The sequence below is a fragment of the Plecotus auritus genome (assembly GCF_963455305.1).
Source record: "Plecotus auritus genome assembly, chromosome: 2".
NCBI classification, from domain to species: domain Eukaryota; kingdom Metazoa; phylum Chordata; class Mammalia; order Chiroptera; family Vespertilionidae; genus Plecotus; species Plecotus auritus.
Window position 1 is genome coordinate 172,525,874 of NC_137771.1, and position 16,778 is coordinate 172,542,651.

Genomic DNA, 16,778 nt, shown 5'->3' on the forward strand with positions numbered 1-16,778 from the left:
AAGGACCACCTTGGAAGGCAGAATCAAGAATGACTTCCTGCCCTCCTGGTGTGGCACAGTGGTTGAGCATTGACCTATGTACCAGGAGGTCACGGTTCAATATCTGGTCAGGGCACATGCCCGGGTTGTGGGCTCGGTTCCCAATAGGGGGTGTGCTGGAGGCAGCTGATCAATGATTCTTTCTCATCATTGATGATTCTCTCTCTCCCTCTCCCTTCCTCTCTGAAATCAATCAATCAATCAATCAATCAATCAATCAATATGACTCCCTAAAACCTAGATATGTAAAGTCAATTTTTTTTGCATTTTTTGAAAAAGAACAAAATATTTATGCAGGAAGAAAAGAAGATGTACCTACCATATCATGGTTAAAAAACAGCACCCAAGAAGAGAAAGACGTGTCTTCGGCTAGTATACCAGCAAAGTTAAAGATGTTACACAGGAAAGTAGATTAATATCTTGGCTATTCTGACATGGGAAGTAGAACTCTATTCTTTTCTTTCTTGTCCCTTTTTTATGGTAATTTGATATAATTTATCATCACAAATAAGGACATTTTGAGACAAGTTTTGAAATACATTGCTAATCTCAAGATGGTGCCATGTCAGCAAACTGAAACTTAGATCACTTCTTTTTTTTAATTTAATAAATCTTTATTGTTCAGATTATTACAATTGTTCCTCTTTTTTCCACCATAGCTCGCCTCCACCCGGTTCCCACCCCACCCTCTGCCCTTACCCGCCCCCACTGTCCTCATCCATAGGTGTATGATTTTTGTCCAGTCTCTTCCCGCACCCCCCACACCCCTTTTGCCACGAGAATTGTCAGTCCACTCCCTTTCTATGCCCCTGATTCTATTATATTCACCAGTTTATTCTGTTCATCAGATTTTTTTTTTTAATATATTTTATTGATTTTTTACAGAGAGGAAGGAGAGGGATAGTTAGAAACATCGATCAGCTGCCTCCTGCACACCCCCTACTGGGGATGTGCCCACAACCAAGGTACATGCCCTTGACTGGAATCGAACCTGGGACCCTTGAGTCCGCAGGCCGACGCTCTATCCACTGAGCCAAACCAGTTAGGGCTCATCAGATTTTTTTATTCACTTGATTTTTAGATTCACTTGTTGATAGATATGTATTTGTTGTTCATAATTTTTATCTTTACCTTTTTCTTCTTCTTCCTCTTCTTAAAGAATACCTTTCAGCATTTCATATAATACTGGTTTGGGGTGGTGATGAACTACTTTAGCTTTTTCTTATCTGTGAAGCTCTTTACTGCCCTTCAATTCTGAAGGATAGCTTTGCTGGGTAGAGTAATCTTGATTGTAGGTTCTTGCTATTCATCTCTTTGAATATTTCTTGCCAGTCCCGTCTGGCCTGCATAGTTTCTGTTGAGAAATCAGCTGACAATCATATGGGTGCTCCCTTGTAGGTAATTAACTGTTTTTCTCTTGCTGCTTTTAATATTCTCTCTTTGTCTTTTGCTCTTGGCATTTTATTTTATTTTTTATTTTTTTTAAAAATAAATCTTTATTGTTCAGATTATTACAATTATTTCTCCTTTTTCCCCCCATAGCTCCCCTCCACCCAGTTCCCACCCCACCTTCTGCCCTTACCTCCCCCACACTGTCCTCATCCATAGGTGTATGATTTTTGTCCATCTCTTCATGAACCCCCCCATACTCCTTTCCCCCTGAGAATTATCAGTCCACTCCCTTTCTATGCCCCTGATTCTATTATATTCACCAGGTTATTCTGTTCCTCAGGTTTTTAAATCACTTGACTTTTAGGTTCACTTGTTGATAGATATGTATTTGTTGTTCATAATTTTTCTCTTTACTTTTTTCTTCTTCCTCTTCTTTAAGAATACCTTTCAGCATTTCATATAATACTGGTTTGGTGGTGATGAACTCCTTTAGCTTTTTCTTATCTGTGAAGCTCTTTATCTGCCCTTCAATTCTGAATGATAGCTTTGCTGGGTAGAGTAATCTTGGTTGTAGGTTCTTGCTATTCATCACATTGAAAATTTCTTGCCACTCCCATCTGGCCTGCATAGTTTCTGTTGAGAAATCAGCTGACAGTCGTATAGGTGCTCCCTTGTAGGTAACTAACTGTTTTTCTCTTGCTGCTTTTAATATTCTCTCTTTGTCTTTTGCTCTAGGCATTTTAATTATGATGTGTCTTGGTGTGGTCCTCTTTGGATTCCTTTTGTTTGGGGTTCTGTGCGCTTCCTGGACTTGTAAGTCTATTTCTTTCACCAAGTGGGGGAAGTTTTCTGTCATTATTTCTTCAAATAGGTTTTCAGTATCTTGCTCTCTCTCTTCTTCTGGCACCCCCATAAGTCTGATGTTGGTACGCTTAAAGTTGTCCCAGAGGCTCCTTACACTATCTTCATATTTTTAGATTCTTTTTTCTTTTCCAGTTTAGTGTTTTCTGCTTCTCTGTATTTCAAATCTTTGACTTGATTCTTGCGATCCTCTAGTCTTCTGTATAATATTTTTTTATTTCAGTCAGTGTATTCTTAATTTCTAGTTAGTCCTTTTTCATATCCTTGAGGGTCTCGCTAAATTTATGGGCCTTTTCTAGAAAATTCTTGAAAAACCTTATAACCATGGTTTTGAACTCTATATCCAGTATTTTGCTTTCATTTGTGATCTGTTTCTTTATCTCTGCATTTTGGCTGCTTCCCTGAGTTGATAGAGTGGTTTTGTGTGCTAGGTGTCCTATAGGGCCCAGTGGCTCAGCCTCCCCAGTTAACTGAGGTGGACACTCTTGGTGCACCCCTTTATGGGCTGTGTGCACAGTCTTGTTGTAGTTAAGCCTTGATTGTTGTTGGTATCACTGGGAGGAATTGACCTCCAGGCCAATTGGCTGTGAGGATCAACTGTGTCTACGCTGGGAGAACTTCTGTGCTGGAGACACCCTTATGAGACAAGACTTGCAAGAGTCTCTGTGCTCAGCTTGGATGGGCCGAGTCTCAGGGCAGAGCAGACAGCATTGGTTTCCCGTCAGTCCTGCCCTAATAGTTCCCTGTGTCTCAGTGTCCCATGGTATTCGCTGCAAGCACCTCTGAGAGAAAGCCGCCTCGAGTTCTGCCCGCTGCCAGACAGTCCAGTTTCTCCCCGAATGAGTCTGGGTCCCCAGAGTTTCGCCCGGAATTGGAGTTCAGTGCAGTCAGGAGCTTTTGTCTCCCTCCTGCTTGAGAAAGCCAGCTGCGCACTCAGTTGCCAGTCCTCTCGGCGCGCATCTCAGTACCTCTGCCTCCTGCGGCTCCTGTGAGTCTCAGTGTGCTTTTCTCTTTCCTTCTAGTTGTAGAATTTCCACTCAGCCAGCCTTCCTGTGGTTCTGGATGATGTCCGTTTTGTCTTTTAGTTGTAGTTTTGAAATTGTTGTGCGAGGCAGTTGTTTAGGTGTTTACCTATGCCGCCATCTTGGTCTCTCTGAAACTTAGATCACTTCCGTGTGCTTGACCAGAAAGATAGTATATCCAGTCAGCCAACTGCCAACCAACAAGCCACTCTGGGCTCTATACTAATTTCCTTGTTCCTTGATCTTTCAACATAAGGTCAGATATGCAACTCGGGCCAACTTAAAACGAGTGTTTCTTCCTTGTTTCCTGCTTGTATCCCTTTTCCTTATTTTGCAGTTCTCTATTGAGAGTGGAGACTGCTTGCTTCATGAAGTGTGAAATAAAATTTGCTTAGATCAAATAAATGTTCTCTTTGATTTTTTTTAAACACAGGGGACACTATTAACAATTATACCAGGACAAAAGGCATATGGACTGTCCCAGGCAAGCCAGGGCATATGGTCCACAATCTCTAAACAACTACCTATCTATCCACATCCAACCTTCATCTGGAAACAGAAGAATGGGGGGATGAGGACACATATGTAATAACTTAATAAAGAAATAAAAAAAAAAGAGTCTATGGGCTTTGGGCACTAGAAATCCATTTTAATTTAGGCATGAACTGTTCTCACGGCTAAAACTATTTCCCAAAATAATTCTCACAAAGGAAAACTTTTTAGTTTTGTTAATTGTTTTTAGAAAGAGCGTGCGTGTGCGCGCGTGTGAAAGAGAAAAGAGAGAGAGAGATTTGTTATTCCACTTATTTATGCCTTATTCATGGTTATTTCTTATATGTCCCCTGACCAGAGATTGAACCTGCAACCTTAGTGTAACAGAACACTACTTTTAACCAACTGAGCTACCTGGCCAGGGTTGGTAAACACTTTTACAGCAGCAAAGAGACCAGGCCAACTTGAATTTATCTTGAGATAAATTGTCCTTTCTAATATACGGTGTCCCCCAAAAATGTATATACACACTTTGAATAATTATAAAGTCAGTGTTTATTAAAATACATTTTTTTCAAAATTGAGTTTTCAGCGATTAAATTATGTATACTTCTTTTGGGACAGACACCCTGTATTTTGACCAATAAAGAGCCAACCAAGCTTCAAGTCTGACTGCTAAAAGTGGAAAATAGGGCTAGTCTTCAGCTCTACAATTAATAGAATGATAACGCCACGGCACTGCAGCCTGTTCTTCTGAGCACCTTATATAGTGTGGTATAAGTATTTTAAAAAATTATTTCACTGCAGGTAATGCAGGTAAAACAGGAGGAAACTCCTATTCTTCCCAATGGAATCAGCTGGTAATTGTTAAATCTTACAAAGATCCTACTTTTCCAAGAACAGTCCTTCTCATCAGCATCATCTGCAAACTTGTTAAAAATGCAAATTCTCAGGCTCTGACCCAGATCTTCTGAATCAGAAACTCTGGGGTTGAGGCTTGGCAACCTGTGTTTTAACATGATTCTGATGCATGCACAAGTTTGAGAAACTGATCTAGCGCTGCACTGTCCAATATGATAGCCACCAGCTATGTGTGTTACTTAAATTTAAATTAACTCAAATGAAGTAAAGTATTTAGTTCCTTAATCACACCAGTCACATATCACACATTCAACAGTCGCATGTGGCTAATGATTACTCTGTTGGGCAATGCAGATAACAGAACATTTCCATCACCCCAGAAAGTTCTACTGGATAAGTTCTGGCCTAGAGCATGAGGTAGAAGGGTCTTGGCTGGAATAAGGAATGGAACCTGGAGTCTAATAACACAGGCATATACCTTTATCTCATGATTCTCAATTTGGCCCAAGGAAATGAAGAAGGACTACCTGCTTCTTTTTCTACTATTGACACTAAAATTTAACAAACTATTAAAACATTAATGGCAGCTCTGGAACATTTGTTGTCCTTCAAAAATACTGAACTTTAGCCGGGCCAGTGTGACACAGTGGTTGAGCATCGACCCCTGAACCAAGAGGTCACCAGTTCGATTCCTGGTCAGGGCACAAGCCTGGGTTGCGGGCTCGATCCCCAGTAGGGGGCATGTGAGAGGCAGCTGATCAATGTTTTTCTCTCATCGATGTTTCTATCTCTCTATCCCACTCCCTTCCTCTCTCTCTAAAATCAAGAAAAACATATTTAAAAAAAATACTGAACTTTATGTGACAGTAATCTTTAAAAAGAAAATATTCAAAGAGGGCATTTCAAAATGAATTAGAGATGATCAGATTTGGGTTTTGACCTGAATCTCATTATTGATCTGACAGTAAACACATTACACTTAATCTCTTTATACCTTAGTTTTCTCATGTGTAAAATGATCATTCCTATCTCATTAGGTTTTGTGATGATTAAATGCAATGATATAGACATAAAGCACTCAGCATTCAATAAATGGAAACAAAAATAACACCTACAATCTGAAGAGACCAGAAAGAATTTAGAAATATTTTATATTCACTATCTTAGGCAGTATAGAACAACTATCTAATTATACTCTAGCATTTAGAAGTGACAACCAGAAAAAAGGAAAAAAGATAAGTTTTACATTCCAAAAGAAATTACAAATGCAAGAAAAAGCTATGTGAAGCTGAGATTAACAATAAAAAAAAAATCAGAAGAATTTGGGGAGAGGAATATATTTTTATATTCCTCTAGAATATTAGCAATTTTAATGTTTTAAATACATACTAAAAAAAACCTAAATGATTTTAATCCATAAAACATATTAGAATGATCATTTGTCTAATAAACTTCATCACAGGTTAATTCTAATTTTTAGTATTTCTCACATAAGTACATTTAAAGCAGCAAATCTTTTTTTTATAAGTTTGGTGGGTCATAAAGACTATATTAAAAAGAAATAAACTATTTATCTAAAAGAAATAGCTTATGTAAAGTCTTCCATAGTCCCTGGTACAGAGTTCACTAAGGGCCTAGTGTGTGCTCTATTCACACATTAACAAACATGAGAAATCAGGATATTTTAGAATTTCAACAGTGATACTTATAATGTTTAAAAAGCAATGCCTAAAGACATCTATTCTTATAATATTTTATACATTTTTCAAAATTGTGTAATGACTTATAGATTACAATGCTTTTTTTTTTTTTAAATATTTTATTGATATTTTACAGAGAGGAAGGGAGAGGGATAGAGAGCCAGAAACATCGATGAGAGAGAAACACCGATCAGCTGCCTCCTGCACACCCCCCACTGGGGATGTGCCCGCAGCCAAGGCACATGCCCCTGACCAGAATCGAACCCGGGACCCTTCAGTCCGCAGGCCGATGCTCTATCCACTGAGCCAAACCGGTTTCGGCTTTTTTTTTTTTTTTTTTTATTGATATTTCACAGAGAGGAAGGGAGAGGGATAGAGAGCCAGAAACATCGATGAGAGAGAAACATCGATCAGCTGCCTCCTGCACACCTCCCACTGAGGATGTGCCCGCAACCAAGGCACACGCCCTTGACCGGAATCGAACCCGGGACCTTTCAGTCCGCAGGCTGATGCTCTTTCCACTGAGCCAAACCGGTTTTGGCTACAATGCTTTTTTGAGTATGTTTCCTCACTGAACTGGTTAACAGGGAAAAAGAAATCACATCATAGCACCACAATTTTAGAAGGGTAACTGATAAAGAGGGAGCCAGGATAAGTAGAAGTAGAGTCTAAGGTGCAGGTTGGTGGACGTGGAGGGTTTAGGTGGTTTGCAATCTCTACTCCCCACCTCCTTTCCACAGATTCATTTGTCTCTGTCATGCTCCAAGGACAGGAACTAATCATTTCATAGCCCTCTGCCCTGGCCTACCTTCACTATACTCCTAAGATTTTCACCCCTGAACCAGCTGGAGTAACTCTCTCTTTATGAACTAGCAGCCAAAGTAATTTAATAATAACAATAAAGGTAAGTTATCCTACTAACTTACATGAAAGTAAATGTTAAGAGTATTTAACACTACATATACTACATACCACATCAAAGGGACCAAAGATCTTGTATCATTTCAAACAACTCATTGTATAATTGCTATTATAACTGCAGAAAACTCAGCTGACTCACTGGAGTACTGTACAGAAAAAGTTAACTTAGCAGCCCTGAGATAGCCATCCAGGGTCACATGTAGTACATCAAAGCTGTCAGTGCTGCTCCATGAACAGGGATGTGGGCTGGACTGACTGGAAACATCACAAAGAAACTGGCTGGGTTAGGGTTAAATCATAATTTGATGTGATTTAGTGATGTCAGGAAGGAGTGAAAGGTGGCCTGACGACCAGTAGGAGTAAGGAATCAAGATGCAGAGATAAAGGAACGTAGGGGATTGTCATGGCAATGTGGTTTTGGCTAGTGAATGTTGGTCTGATTTAAGGAATTTCGTAGTATTCATAAAAAAAAAGGGGGGGGGGTTTCAACATGAAGAATGTAAAACTGAGGACTCAATATTTTGACTTTGGAAATTGTTTTTGATTCCATTGACCTTGTCTGGCACAAAGGGTTCTCTCTGGCACTGAACTGACAGAACTAAAACTTATCTATGTTTTACATCATTACAACCTGAAAACATTTCCAAAATACAGGGACAGGCTGGCTCCACACTACCACAGAAAGCTCTTACTAAAGTGGCAGTGGCACTTAATACGTGTTAGTGTAGCTCCTGTGACCTTGTGCAGGAGTTTAGGTCCTCAACAAAGAATTTAGGGCAACATACGCTTAAGACCATTAAGCTAGATCTGGGAGGCTGCAGTGCCCTCTGAATATGAAGTGCTGGGGGGACAGGCTCCTGTGCTGAAACAGGTCAGTGGCTGACTGGGATGTAATCTGTGCATTCAAAACTGAGGTACTATGAGTGAGAGGGAATCTATTGCTAATAACTGAGTTTGGTAAAGGTAGCTGACTGGTTAACATAGGTGTGAGGAAAATTACTAAATTTGGTTTTCTTAGATGGTTATTAAGCTATTTCTAAAGGCAATTTAAAAAGAGGAGTTCCAAAAATGTATTTCAACAATGGAATTGCCCGGCTGGTGTGGCTCTGTGTATTGAGCGTTGTCCCATGGACCGAGATGTCACCATTTTGATTCCCAGTCAGAGCACATGCCTGGGTTGCAGACTCAATCCCCAGTAGGGGACATGCAAGAGGCAGCCTATCGATATTTCTCTCTCATTGATGTTTCTATCTCTCTCTCCCTCTTCCTTCCTCTCTCCCTAAAATCAATAAAAACATATTAAAACAAAACAAAATAATGGAGTCAATGAGACTCTATTTGAGACATATTTGAGACATATTTCCTAGCTCTATTTACTTTTGAAATAACTCTATTGATAGATATTGCTCCTGCCAGGAAAAAAAAATTCAGTGGTGGGAAGGAGATTTTCCAATAAAACTGAAATTAGAAGAGAAGATGCTCAACCCGTTTTAGAGCTTCCTTGAAGGGAATTTTCAACATCTGATAAGAAAAGTCTCTGTCTTCACTCCAACCATAGAGATACTCACCCAGGGGTAGAGCTCGGGTCAGGTTAGCAGCTGGAGGATCTGTTTCTGGAGGACAGAGTTCACAGAAGTCCCAACATGATGGGCAGAGCAGGTTTCCATCGTGAATCCAGCCGTTCATATGAATACTAACGAAGAGGACCTGCCCGGCTCGACTACACAAATACGAAGTATTCTGGACCCAAACCTTTAAACCTTGTGGAGAACAAGAAACCTTCAAACAGAGAGGAAAAAAATCAGATCCGTAAGTATACTGGCCTCCTTCATCTGCAGGAAAAGGTTAGAATTTGCTAAAAATACTGGCTATAAAATATAATTTGGGATATGAAAATTTCAAATGATCATTTCTTCTTCAAAGTTGTTTTCTAAAAAGACTTCATGTTAATTTCAATTATGCTACTTCACTTTAAATATTTCTAAAACTTCTCTCCTGGAACTATTTTCAAAGTAAATGCATGTTTCTGAAAATGTTAGTAGCAAATTTTTACTCTACAGGTAGATGAAATTTTTGGAATTACCCACAAGCTGCCCAGAACTGAGTCTGGTAAAGGTAGTTAACTAAACTGGTTAACACTAGGTTAACATAGGTGTTATGCAAAGTACTAAAATTGATTTTTTTAAATGGCTATTAAACTAAAGGCAATTTCAAAAAAGGAGTTCCAAAAAATGTATTTCAACAATGGAGTAGTCATTTTAAAAATAACTCCATCATCAATTAAGTGTAAATACTCATTTGGAAATTTAAGTTATAAAATCCTTTGAGAAAACAAACAACATAGCCTGTCACTCAATGATCCACATCTAATAAGTACCACCATAGCTATTGTACAATGTAATCACCTTTTAAGTGAGACTTGATTATCATGTTTAGTACTGAAAAGGATACCAAAGAACTTCACAACACAATGCCTGCCCTCTAGCAGCTTTGATTGAGGAGAAGGGAGGGATATATATATATATTTTTTATCCTAAAGATGTGCATAGGATTTGGGTCAGTGAGGGAGAGATATTGTGACCTGGTGGGTTGTGTCAGAGTCCGAGTGGGTGAGGAGGGCAACCACACAGGGGGGTGGGAGAAGGTGAAAGGGGTGTGGACAGATGAAATAGGACAACATATTGAGGACAATGAAAGCCATATTTCTTGCTGTCAGAGAAAGGAGTTACAAATATAGAAAGGGAGAAAACCAGAATGAATCCTTTGGTATTAGACTGGAATCAAAGATACTGATGCAAACTCATGGTTATATATTTACACATGTATAGGTAGTATATATAAAAATTAGATAACACATATTTCCTAGCTCTGTTTACCAAGAGGGCCTGGAGAGCAGCTATATTTCAATAGCAATGAACAGTTCACCTAGCAACTAGATCTTCGTTTCTAAATACCATACTCTACTGAAATAAACTAGAGCTCCTTGGAGAAATGGTTAATTCTAGGTGGGGGCAAAGAAAGTAAATATGGACCCAGAATATCTTGGGCCAGAAAGCCAGGAAATATTAAAAGAAAGATGTGGACAGGCTAAAGAACACAGGGACCAACCTGAAGGGGCTCCCTCTGGCCAAAGCTGGAGCAACTTGAATATCAAAATAAGTAAAGATAGTAATGGTAATACTCATTGAGTAAAATGGAATCCATGAGACAAAACTGATATAAATACATAAATAAAATGAAAGTATGATAAGAAATTGTTATTGACATAGTACCTTCCCCCCAATACTTATTAATTACAAAGGTAATTAATTAAAACAGAAAAAGAATAACTTGTCAGTAGAACACGAGCATCACTTCTGTTATATTACAACCCCAAACCCATTACCTAAATTTAATGAAACACCAGACATCTTGTCTAGAACTGGCTTGTAATCTTTAAAAATGTAAGGTTATGAAAGTCAAGAAAAGATGAGGAACTCTTCCAGATTGAAGAACAGAGTCATGACAACTACGCAACAGGTGAGATTAGTACAGTTCCTACTGCTACAAGGACATTATTGGGCCAATTGACAAAACTTGAATGGGGTTGAAGAATTAGATGTATCAATGTTAATTTCCGGAGTTTTTGGTAGTATTGTAGTTATGTAGAAGATATCCTTGTTCATAAGAAGTACACATTAAAATATTTGGGACTGAATGGGCACCATTCAGCAATTTATACTTAAAAAATTTTTTGTACCGTTCTTACAATTTTTGTCTAAATAAGGAAAACAACAAGTTAATCCATAAGTGAAATATTTGGAAATCATACACAATTTCCCACATAAATGGTGTTAGTATTAAATTAGCAAACTTAATTGACAATACTAGGTACAGGGAAGCCAAGCAGTACATTCAATCTTTATGGATGGTATTTCAAATCTGCATAATCCCTTTGTGGTGTTGCTAAATCATTAAAACAGCCTGAAAGGGTCATCTTTCTATTATAGTTGTCATTGTTCTAGCTTTATTCCTTTAACCTAATATTCTCACTTATAGGAATTTATTTCAATAAATAAATTTTTAAAAAGGTAAAATATGCAAGTATACTTACAAAAGCATTTTTACATACAAAATATAACAAGGAAGTGACTTCTCAAATTATGATGATGCAATGTTCTACAGCTATAAAGAATAATAAGTATTATTACTGGAAAAACTTAGAAAGGGTCTTTTGCTCTGCATAAAAAGTATTAAGTGAAGGAAGTAAAACAAAATTATGCATTATGGTTACAATAGGTCAAAACTATGTATGTAATCTATATATATATAAAAGCCTAAGCGACCGACAACCGGCCGGTAGCTATGATGCACACTGACCACCAGAGCTGCCCCCTGGTGGTCAGTGTGCTCCCATAGCCAACTTCCCATGGCCAGCCAACCTCCAGTGGTCCTTTCCCCAGCTGCCCAGCCCCCATTGGCTCCGATCACCGGCCAGGCAAAGGGACCCCACCCAAGCATGAATTTGTGCACTGGGCCTCTAGTCAATACATAAATCTTTAGTGGAATTTATCAGAAAATAGATACTGGATTATAGTTATCAGATTATAGTTAGAAAGTCTTTATTTTTAATGACCTTTTATAAAATTTCAAAGATAATTTTATATGACAAGTATGGTATGTAAACTATATCTCAATAAAGCTGTTACTCCAAAATGGTTAATTTTATAAGAAACTTTAAAAATAATATTTAAATTTCCAGCTACAGAAGTTCGTTCAGCTCTTGCAGCTGAAATAGTATAATGTATTCTGATTTACTCTCCTCCTTGACATCCATTAGTAGGATAGGGAATATTCCTTAAGATCTGCTCCTAAGTTACAGAATGCATGTGACTCAATAAGTTTTTAGTATGGTAATGCACTCATTTAATATCAGACATGCAAATAAGATACTTAAGAAAATAGTAATTTGCTCCCTTTGGATTTCTATTTTCAAAGGAGAAAAAAAACTATAATTAATTAGTAGTTGATTTATTAATTCTTAAATCTATACTTTCCTCAGATCTTACAAAATAAAATTGTAAATTTTTTCCATTCAAAGTAATAGCTATTCAAGAAAGAATTATCTACTTTCCATTATTTCCTTAAGATATATGGCCAGAAGTAAAATTATTATAAAACTTGTTAATATATAGCAATTATATATATATATATATTTAATATATATATTAAACAGAGAAAGGCAATTTCTCTAAAAAAAGACAATATTTTCACAAAACACAAGCAAACTAATATTTACATAAACATAAGTTAAAATATTAATCAGTAAATGATAAAAAGATAAAATGTATTTTAAAATATAATAATCAAATAATGAGATAAAAGTTATGTAATATTTGGTATAATTATTAACAATCATTTAGTTTACCTGATAACATCCACTCCCCCAGTCTGGGTAACTCAGCTTCCTTTCACACTTTTCCATGACAAATGCTGATTTCTGAATTAGACAAACTGAATGAGGTCCATACTTTTCAGCACCATAGTTTTTAAAAAGGTCTGAAGAAAAAGAGAAAAATTTCCTTAAAAACTGATCGTTGGCTCAAAGAACAAGAAATTGAAGTATTCCATCCTTATGACTAATGGTTATTTTAAAAACAAACATGCTTAATGGAAATTTTCAATTTAAAATATCAAGAGAAAGAGGGCTTCAAACTAGGTTCTCAATACAGAAACTACTGGGAGAAAATTATTATCCCAGAAACAAGTGATAAAACTGGACCTAAAGTATTTAAGTTAAATATACAGAGGAAATGGCAGAGAATCACCTTTATTAGTGGCTTAAATAGCAGTCACTTCCCAAATGACACAAAATAGGATGAAGGCAACTATTTATATAATGAAAGCTTTTGGGGGGTCTTTCAACTTTTGCAAAACTCTTTTTGTATTTTCAACTTGTATTGTCATCCCCTGGAAGTTCGTAAATACCATGCTGATCTAGTCTCAGACTAAACACAAACGTGCAGAGTGGACTCAATGATCTCTAAATAGCTAATGGGCAAAGGATGAATCTCTTAAACACAAGCAATATTTTGCTCTCTTTATACTTAATACAAGTTAGTTTCATCTTTTGAAAGCAGAGAGTTCAATTAGCCCATTTAAAAATATTGTAAAGATAAATATTGCCCTGCCATTGTGGCTCAGTGGTTAAGTGTTGACCTATGAACCCAGAGATCATGGTTCAATTCCCAGTCAGGGCACATGCCCAGGTTACAAGTTCAATCTCCAGCAGGGGGCATGCAAGAGGCAGCTGATCAATGATTCTCTCTCATCATTGCTGTTTCTATCTCTCTCTCTCTCTCCCTTCCTCTCTGAAATTATGTATATAAATATATGTATACTAGAGGCCCAGTGCACAAAATTCGTGTGCAGGTACGGTCCCTAGGCCTGGCCTGTGATCAGGGCCATCTTCCCCAGCTGCCCACAGCCGGCCCCACCCCTCCGCCGCCATCCACCCCCGGTTCCCCATTTGCCATCAGGTGATCAGTGCCTGACGGCCAGGGTAAGGGAACAAGAGGTCGGTTGTTCCTGCCCACTCACCAGCCCCGCCCCCACCACAGGTGGCCATCAGGCGATCGGAGCCTGCTGGCCGGGGAAAGGGACCAAGAGGTGGTCAGTGTGCCTCATAGTGACTGGTCCAGCAGTCATTCTGCCGTTAGGGTCAATTTGCATATTACCCTTTTATTATATAGGATAGAGGCCTGGTGAATGGGTGGGGGCTGGCTGGACTGCCCTGAAGGGGGCCCTGGATCAGGGGGGCGGGGCTGGCGGGGCAAGGGGCTGCAGGCAATTTGTAGGCCGGCTGCACCTCCGGCTTTGTCAAGAAGAACGTCTGGAAGACATCCGGTCTATCTGGTATAATTAGCATATTACCCTTTTATTAGTATAGATGTGTGTATGTATATCTATATCTATATATAAAAGCCTAAGCGACTGTTACAGTAGAATGACCGAATGACCAGAACGACTGGTTGCTATGATGCGCACTGACCACCCCGATCGCCTGGTTGGGACCTGCTGGCTAACCTCCCAGACCTTCGCCCTGACCAGCAGGCACCGACTGCCTGATGGGAACAGGGAACTGGGGGTGGGTGGTGGTGGACTTGGGTGGCGCCAGGCCAAGGCAGGTGCAGGTGGGGGACAGGGACGGCTGCTGGCAGCCGGGAGCTGGGGAAAGGAAGGCCCGGCCAGCTAACCTCCCGGTCCCTCCTAATTGCCTGATCGGGGCCTGCCAGCCAAACTCCTGGTCCCTCCCCCAAGCCGGCAGGCGCTGATCGCCTGATGGGGAATGGGGAACCGGGGGTGGGTGGCGGCAGATGTGAGCGGCACCAGGCCAAGGTGGGTGTGGGCAGGAGATGGGGCCGGCTGCCAGCAGTCGGGGGCTGGGGGAAGGAAGGCCAGTCCCTGAAAGGTTTTGAAAAACCTCTTACTGGGGAGGCTTTTCTTTCCCCCCCAGCGGTGCACAATTCAAAGGCACTAGCTGTAGAGCCCCCAATCTCTCCCCACACCCAGTTGGATTAAGTCTGGCACACAGTGGGGTGGAACACCCTGAGCCGCTGCCTGCAGGCGGGATGCTGGCGGGGGTGGGCATGGACACAGGGGCCTTGGAGCTGGACCACCCGGCCCCCAGCGTGCTCTCCGCCTGGAGACATCCAGCTGTAGACCTCCAACCTCATTAACTGGATCAGTAATGAGGTGAGGAAATGAAACTTGGGGCGAGTACCATGGGTGCAGTCCCTGTGATCTTCCCCTCCCAGGATAATGCTGTGCTCCCTAACCTCCCAAGTACCAAGAGATAAATGTGGATTTGCAGAGGCAGGCCCCCGAGGAGCTTCAGCTGGGGGGATGAGAGGAGTTACTCACTTCTGACACCCCCACCCTTTGCGTTAAGGCTGCATTCTCCTTCCCTAATACATGTTGCTTGAAGTACACGATGGTTTGTGTTTAGACATGTGATAAACATGAGGAAAGCAAAGTTTTGTGCTTTAGAACAAAATAATCTGGAGTCTTTGGGAGGGGTGTATCTCTCTCTCTCTCTCTCTCTTTCTCTCTCTCTCTCTCTCTCTCTTTCTCTCTCCTTTCTCCCCTCTTCCCTGGCCTGGCAAATCTTCATGCAGAAAGTTAACCCTAGCTCCTCAGAACCCACCCTCACTGGAGTGGCCTCTGTTTTGTTTTTTTCTCTCACAAGGTTTCTTTCTAACCTCTAAACCAGCAGTCGGACATACCCCAAGCAGTCCCGGATTGTGAGAGGGCGCAGGCTGGGCTGAGGGACTGCCCCTCTCCGGTGCATGAATTTCATGCACCTGGCTTCTAGTATATGTGTGTGTGTATATGTATATGTGTGTGTGTGTGTGTGTGTGTATAATAAAAGAGTAATATGCAAATTGACTGTCACTCCAACACACAAGATGACTGCTCCCATGTGGACACAAGATGGCCAGCAGGGGAGGGCAGTTGGGAGGGATCAGGCCTGCAAGGGAGGGCAGTTGTGAGCAATCAGGCCAGCAGGGGAGGGTAGTTGGGAGGGACCAGGCCTGCAAGGGAAGGCAGTTGGGGGCAATCAAGCCTGCAGGGGAGGGCAGTTAGGGGTGACCAGGCCGGTAGAGGAGGGAAGTTGGGGACAATCAGGCTGGCAGGGGAGCAGTTAGGCATCAATCAGGCTGGCAGGGGAGTGGTTAGGGGGTGATCAGGCTGGCAGGCAGAAGTGGTTAGGGGCAATCAGAAAGGCAGGCAGGTGAGCAGTTGGGAGCCAGAAGTCCTGGATTGTGAGAGGGATGTCCGGCTGCCTGTTTAGGCCCGATCCTACTAGGATTGGGTAGGATCGGGCCTAATCGGGCAGTCGGACATCCCTCAAGGGGTCCCAGATTGGAGAGGGTGCAGGCTGGGCTGAGGGACACACGCCCCCATGCACAAATTTCATGCACCGGGTCTCTAGTATATATGATAAAAAGTTAAGTATTGCCCTGGCTCGGGGATAGCTCAGTTAGTTAGAGTGCTGTCCTGATATGTTAATGCTGTAAGTTTGATCCCCGTCAAGGTACATACAAGAATCAACCAGTGAATGCATAAGTGGAATAACAAATCGATGTTTCTCTTTTTCTCTCTAAAATCAATCAATAAAAAATTTTTTAAAGGTATTTTATTTTATGTCAGTTTTGAAAAATCTTAATTATATAAATGAAGAAAGAAAATGTAAAATAGAACTCTGTATTTCTTTTATTTTCAGAGTATTTCAAAATCCTTAAAAAAGACAGTGAACAATGGTAAAAAAAAAAAAAAAAAGGAGCATGAGCAAGCTACAATTCTCAGGCCAAATCCCGAGGGTTACCTGTTTATATAAATAAAGTTTTAGCCAACACATCCACACTCATTCATTTATGGATTATGACTGCTTTCACACTACAACAGCAGTGTTGAGCAGCTGCAACAGATACTATGACCCACAACACCT

At 40.4% G+C, this 16,778-nt stretch overlaps 1 protein-coding gene across 2 annotated transcripts in view; it reads right to left on the reverse strand.

Moving 5' to 3' along the window:
• Positions 1-16,778, reverse strand: part of LMLN (leishmanolysin like peptidase) — an 83,509-nt gene that overhangs the window by 18,075 nt on the left and 48,656 nt on the right. For both annotated transcript variants that reach the window (XM_080656649.1, XM_080656648.1), the window contains exons 15-16: positions 12,696-12,826; positions 8,857-9,067 (exon numbers count right to left, since the gene is read on the reverse strand). In XM_080656649.1, the coding sequence (XP_080512775.1) occupies positions 8,857-9,067; positions 12,696-12,826 (342 nt within the window). The remainder of the gene's footprint in view (positions 1-8,856; positions 9,068-12,695; positions 12,827-16,778) is intronic.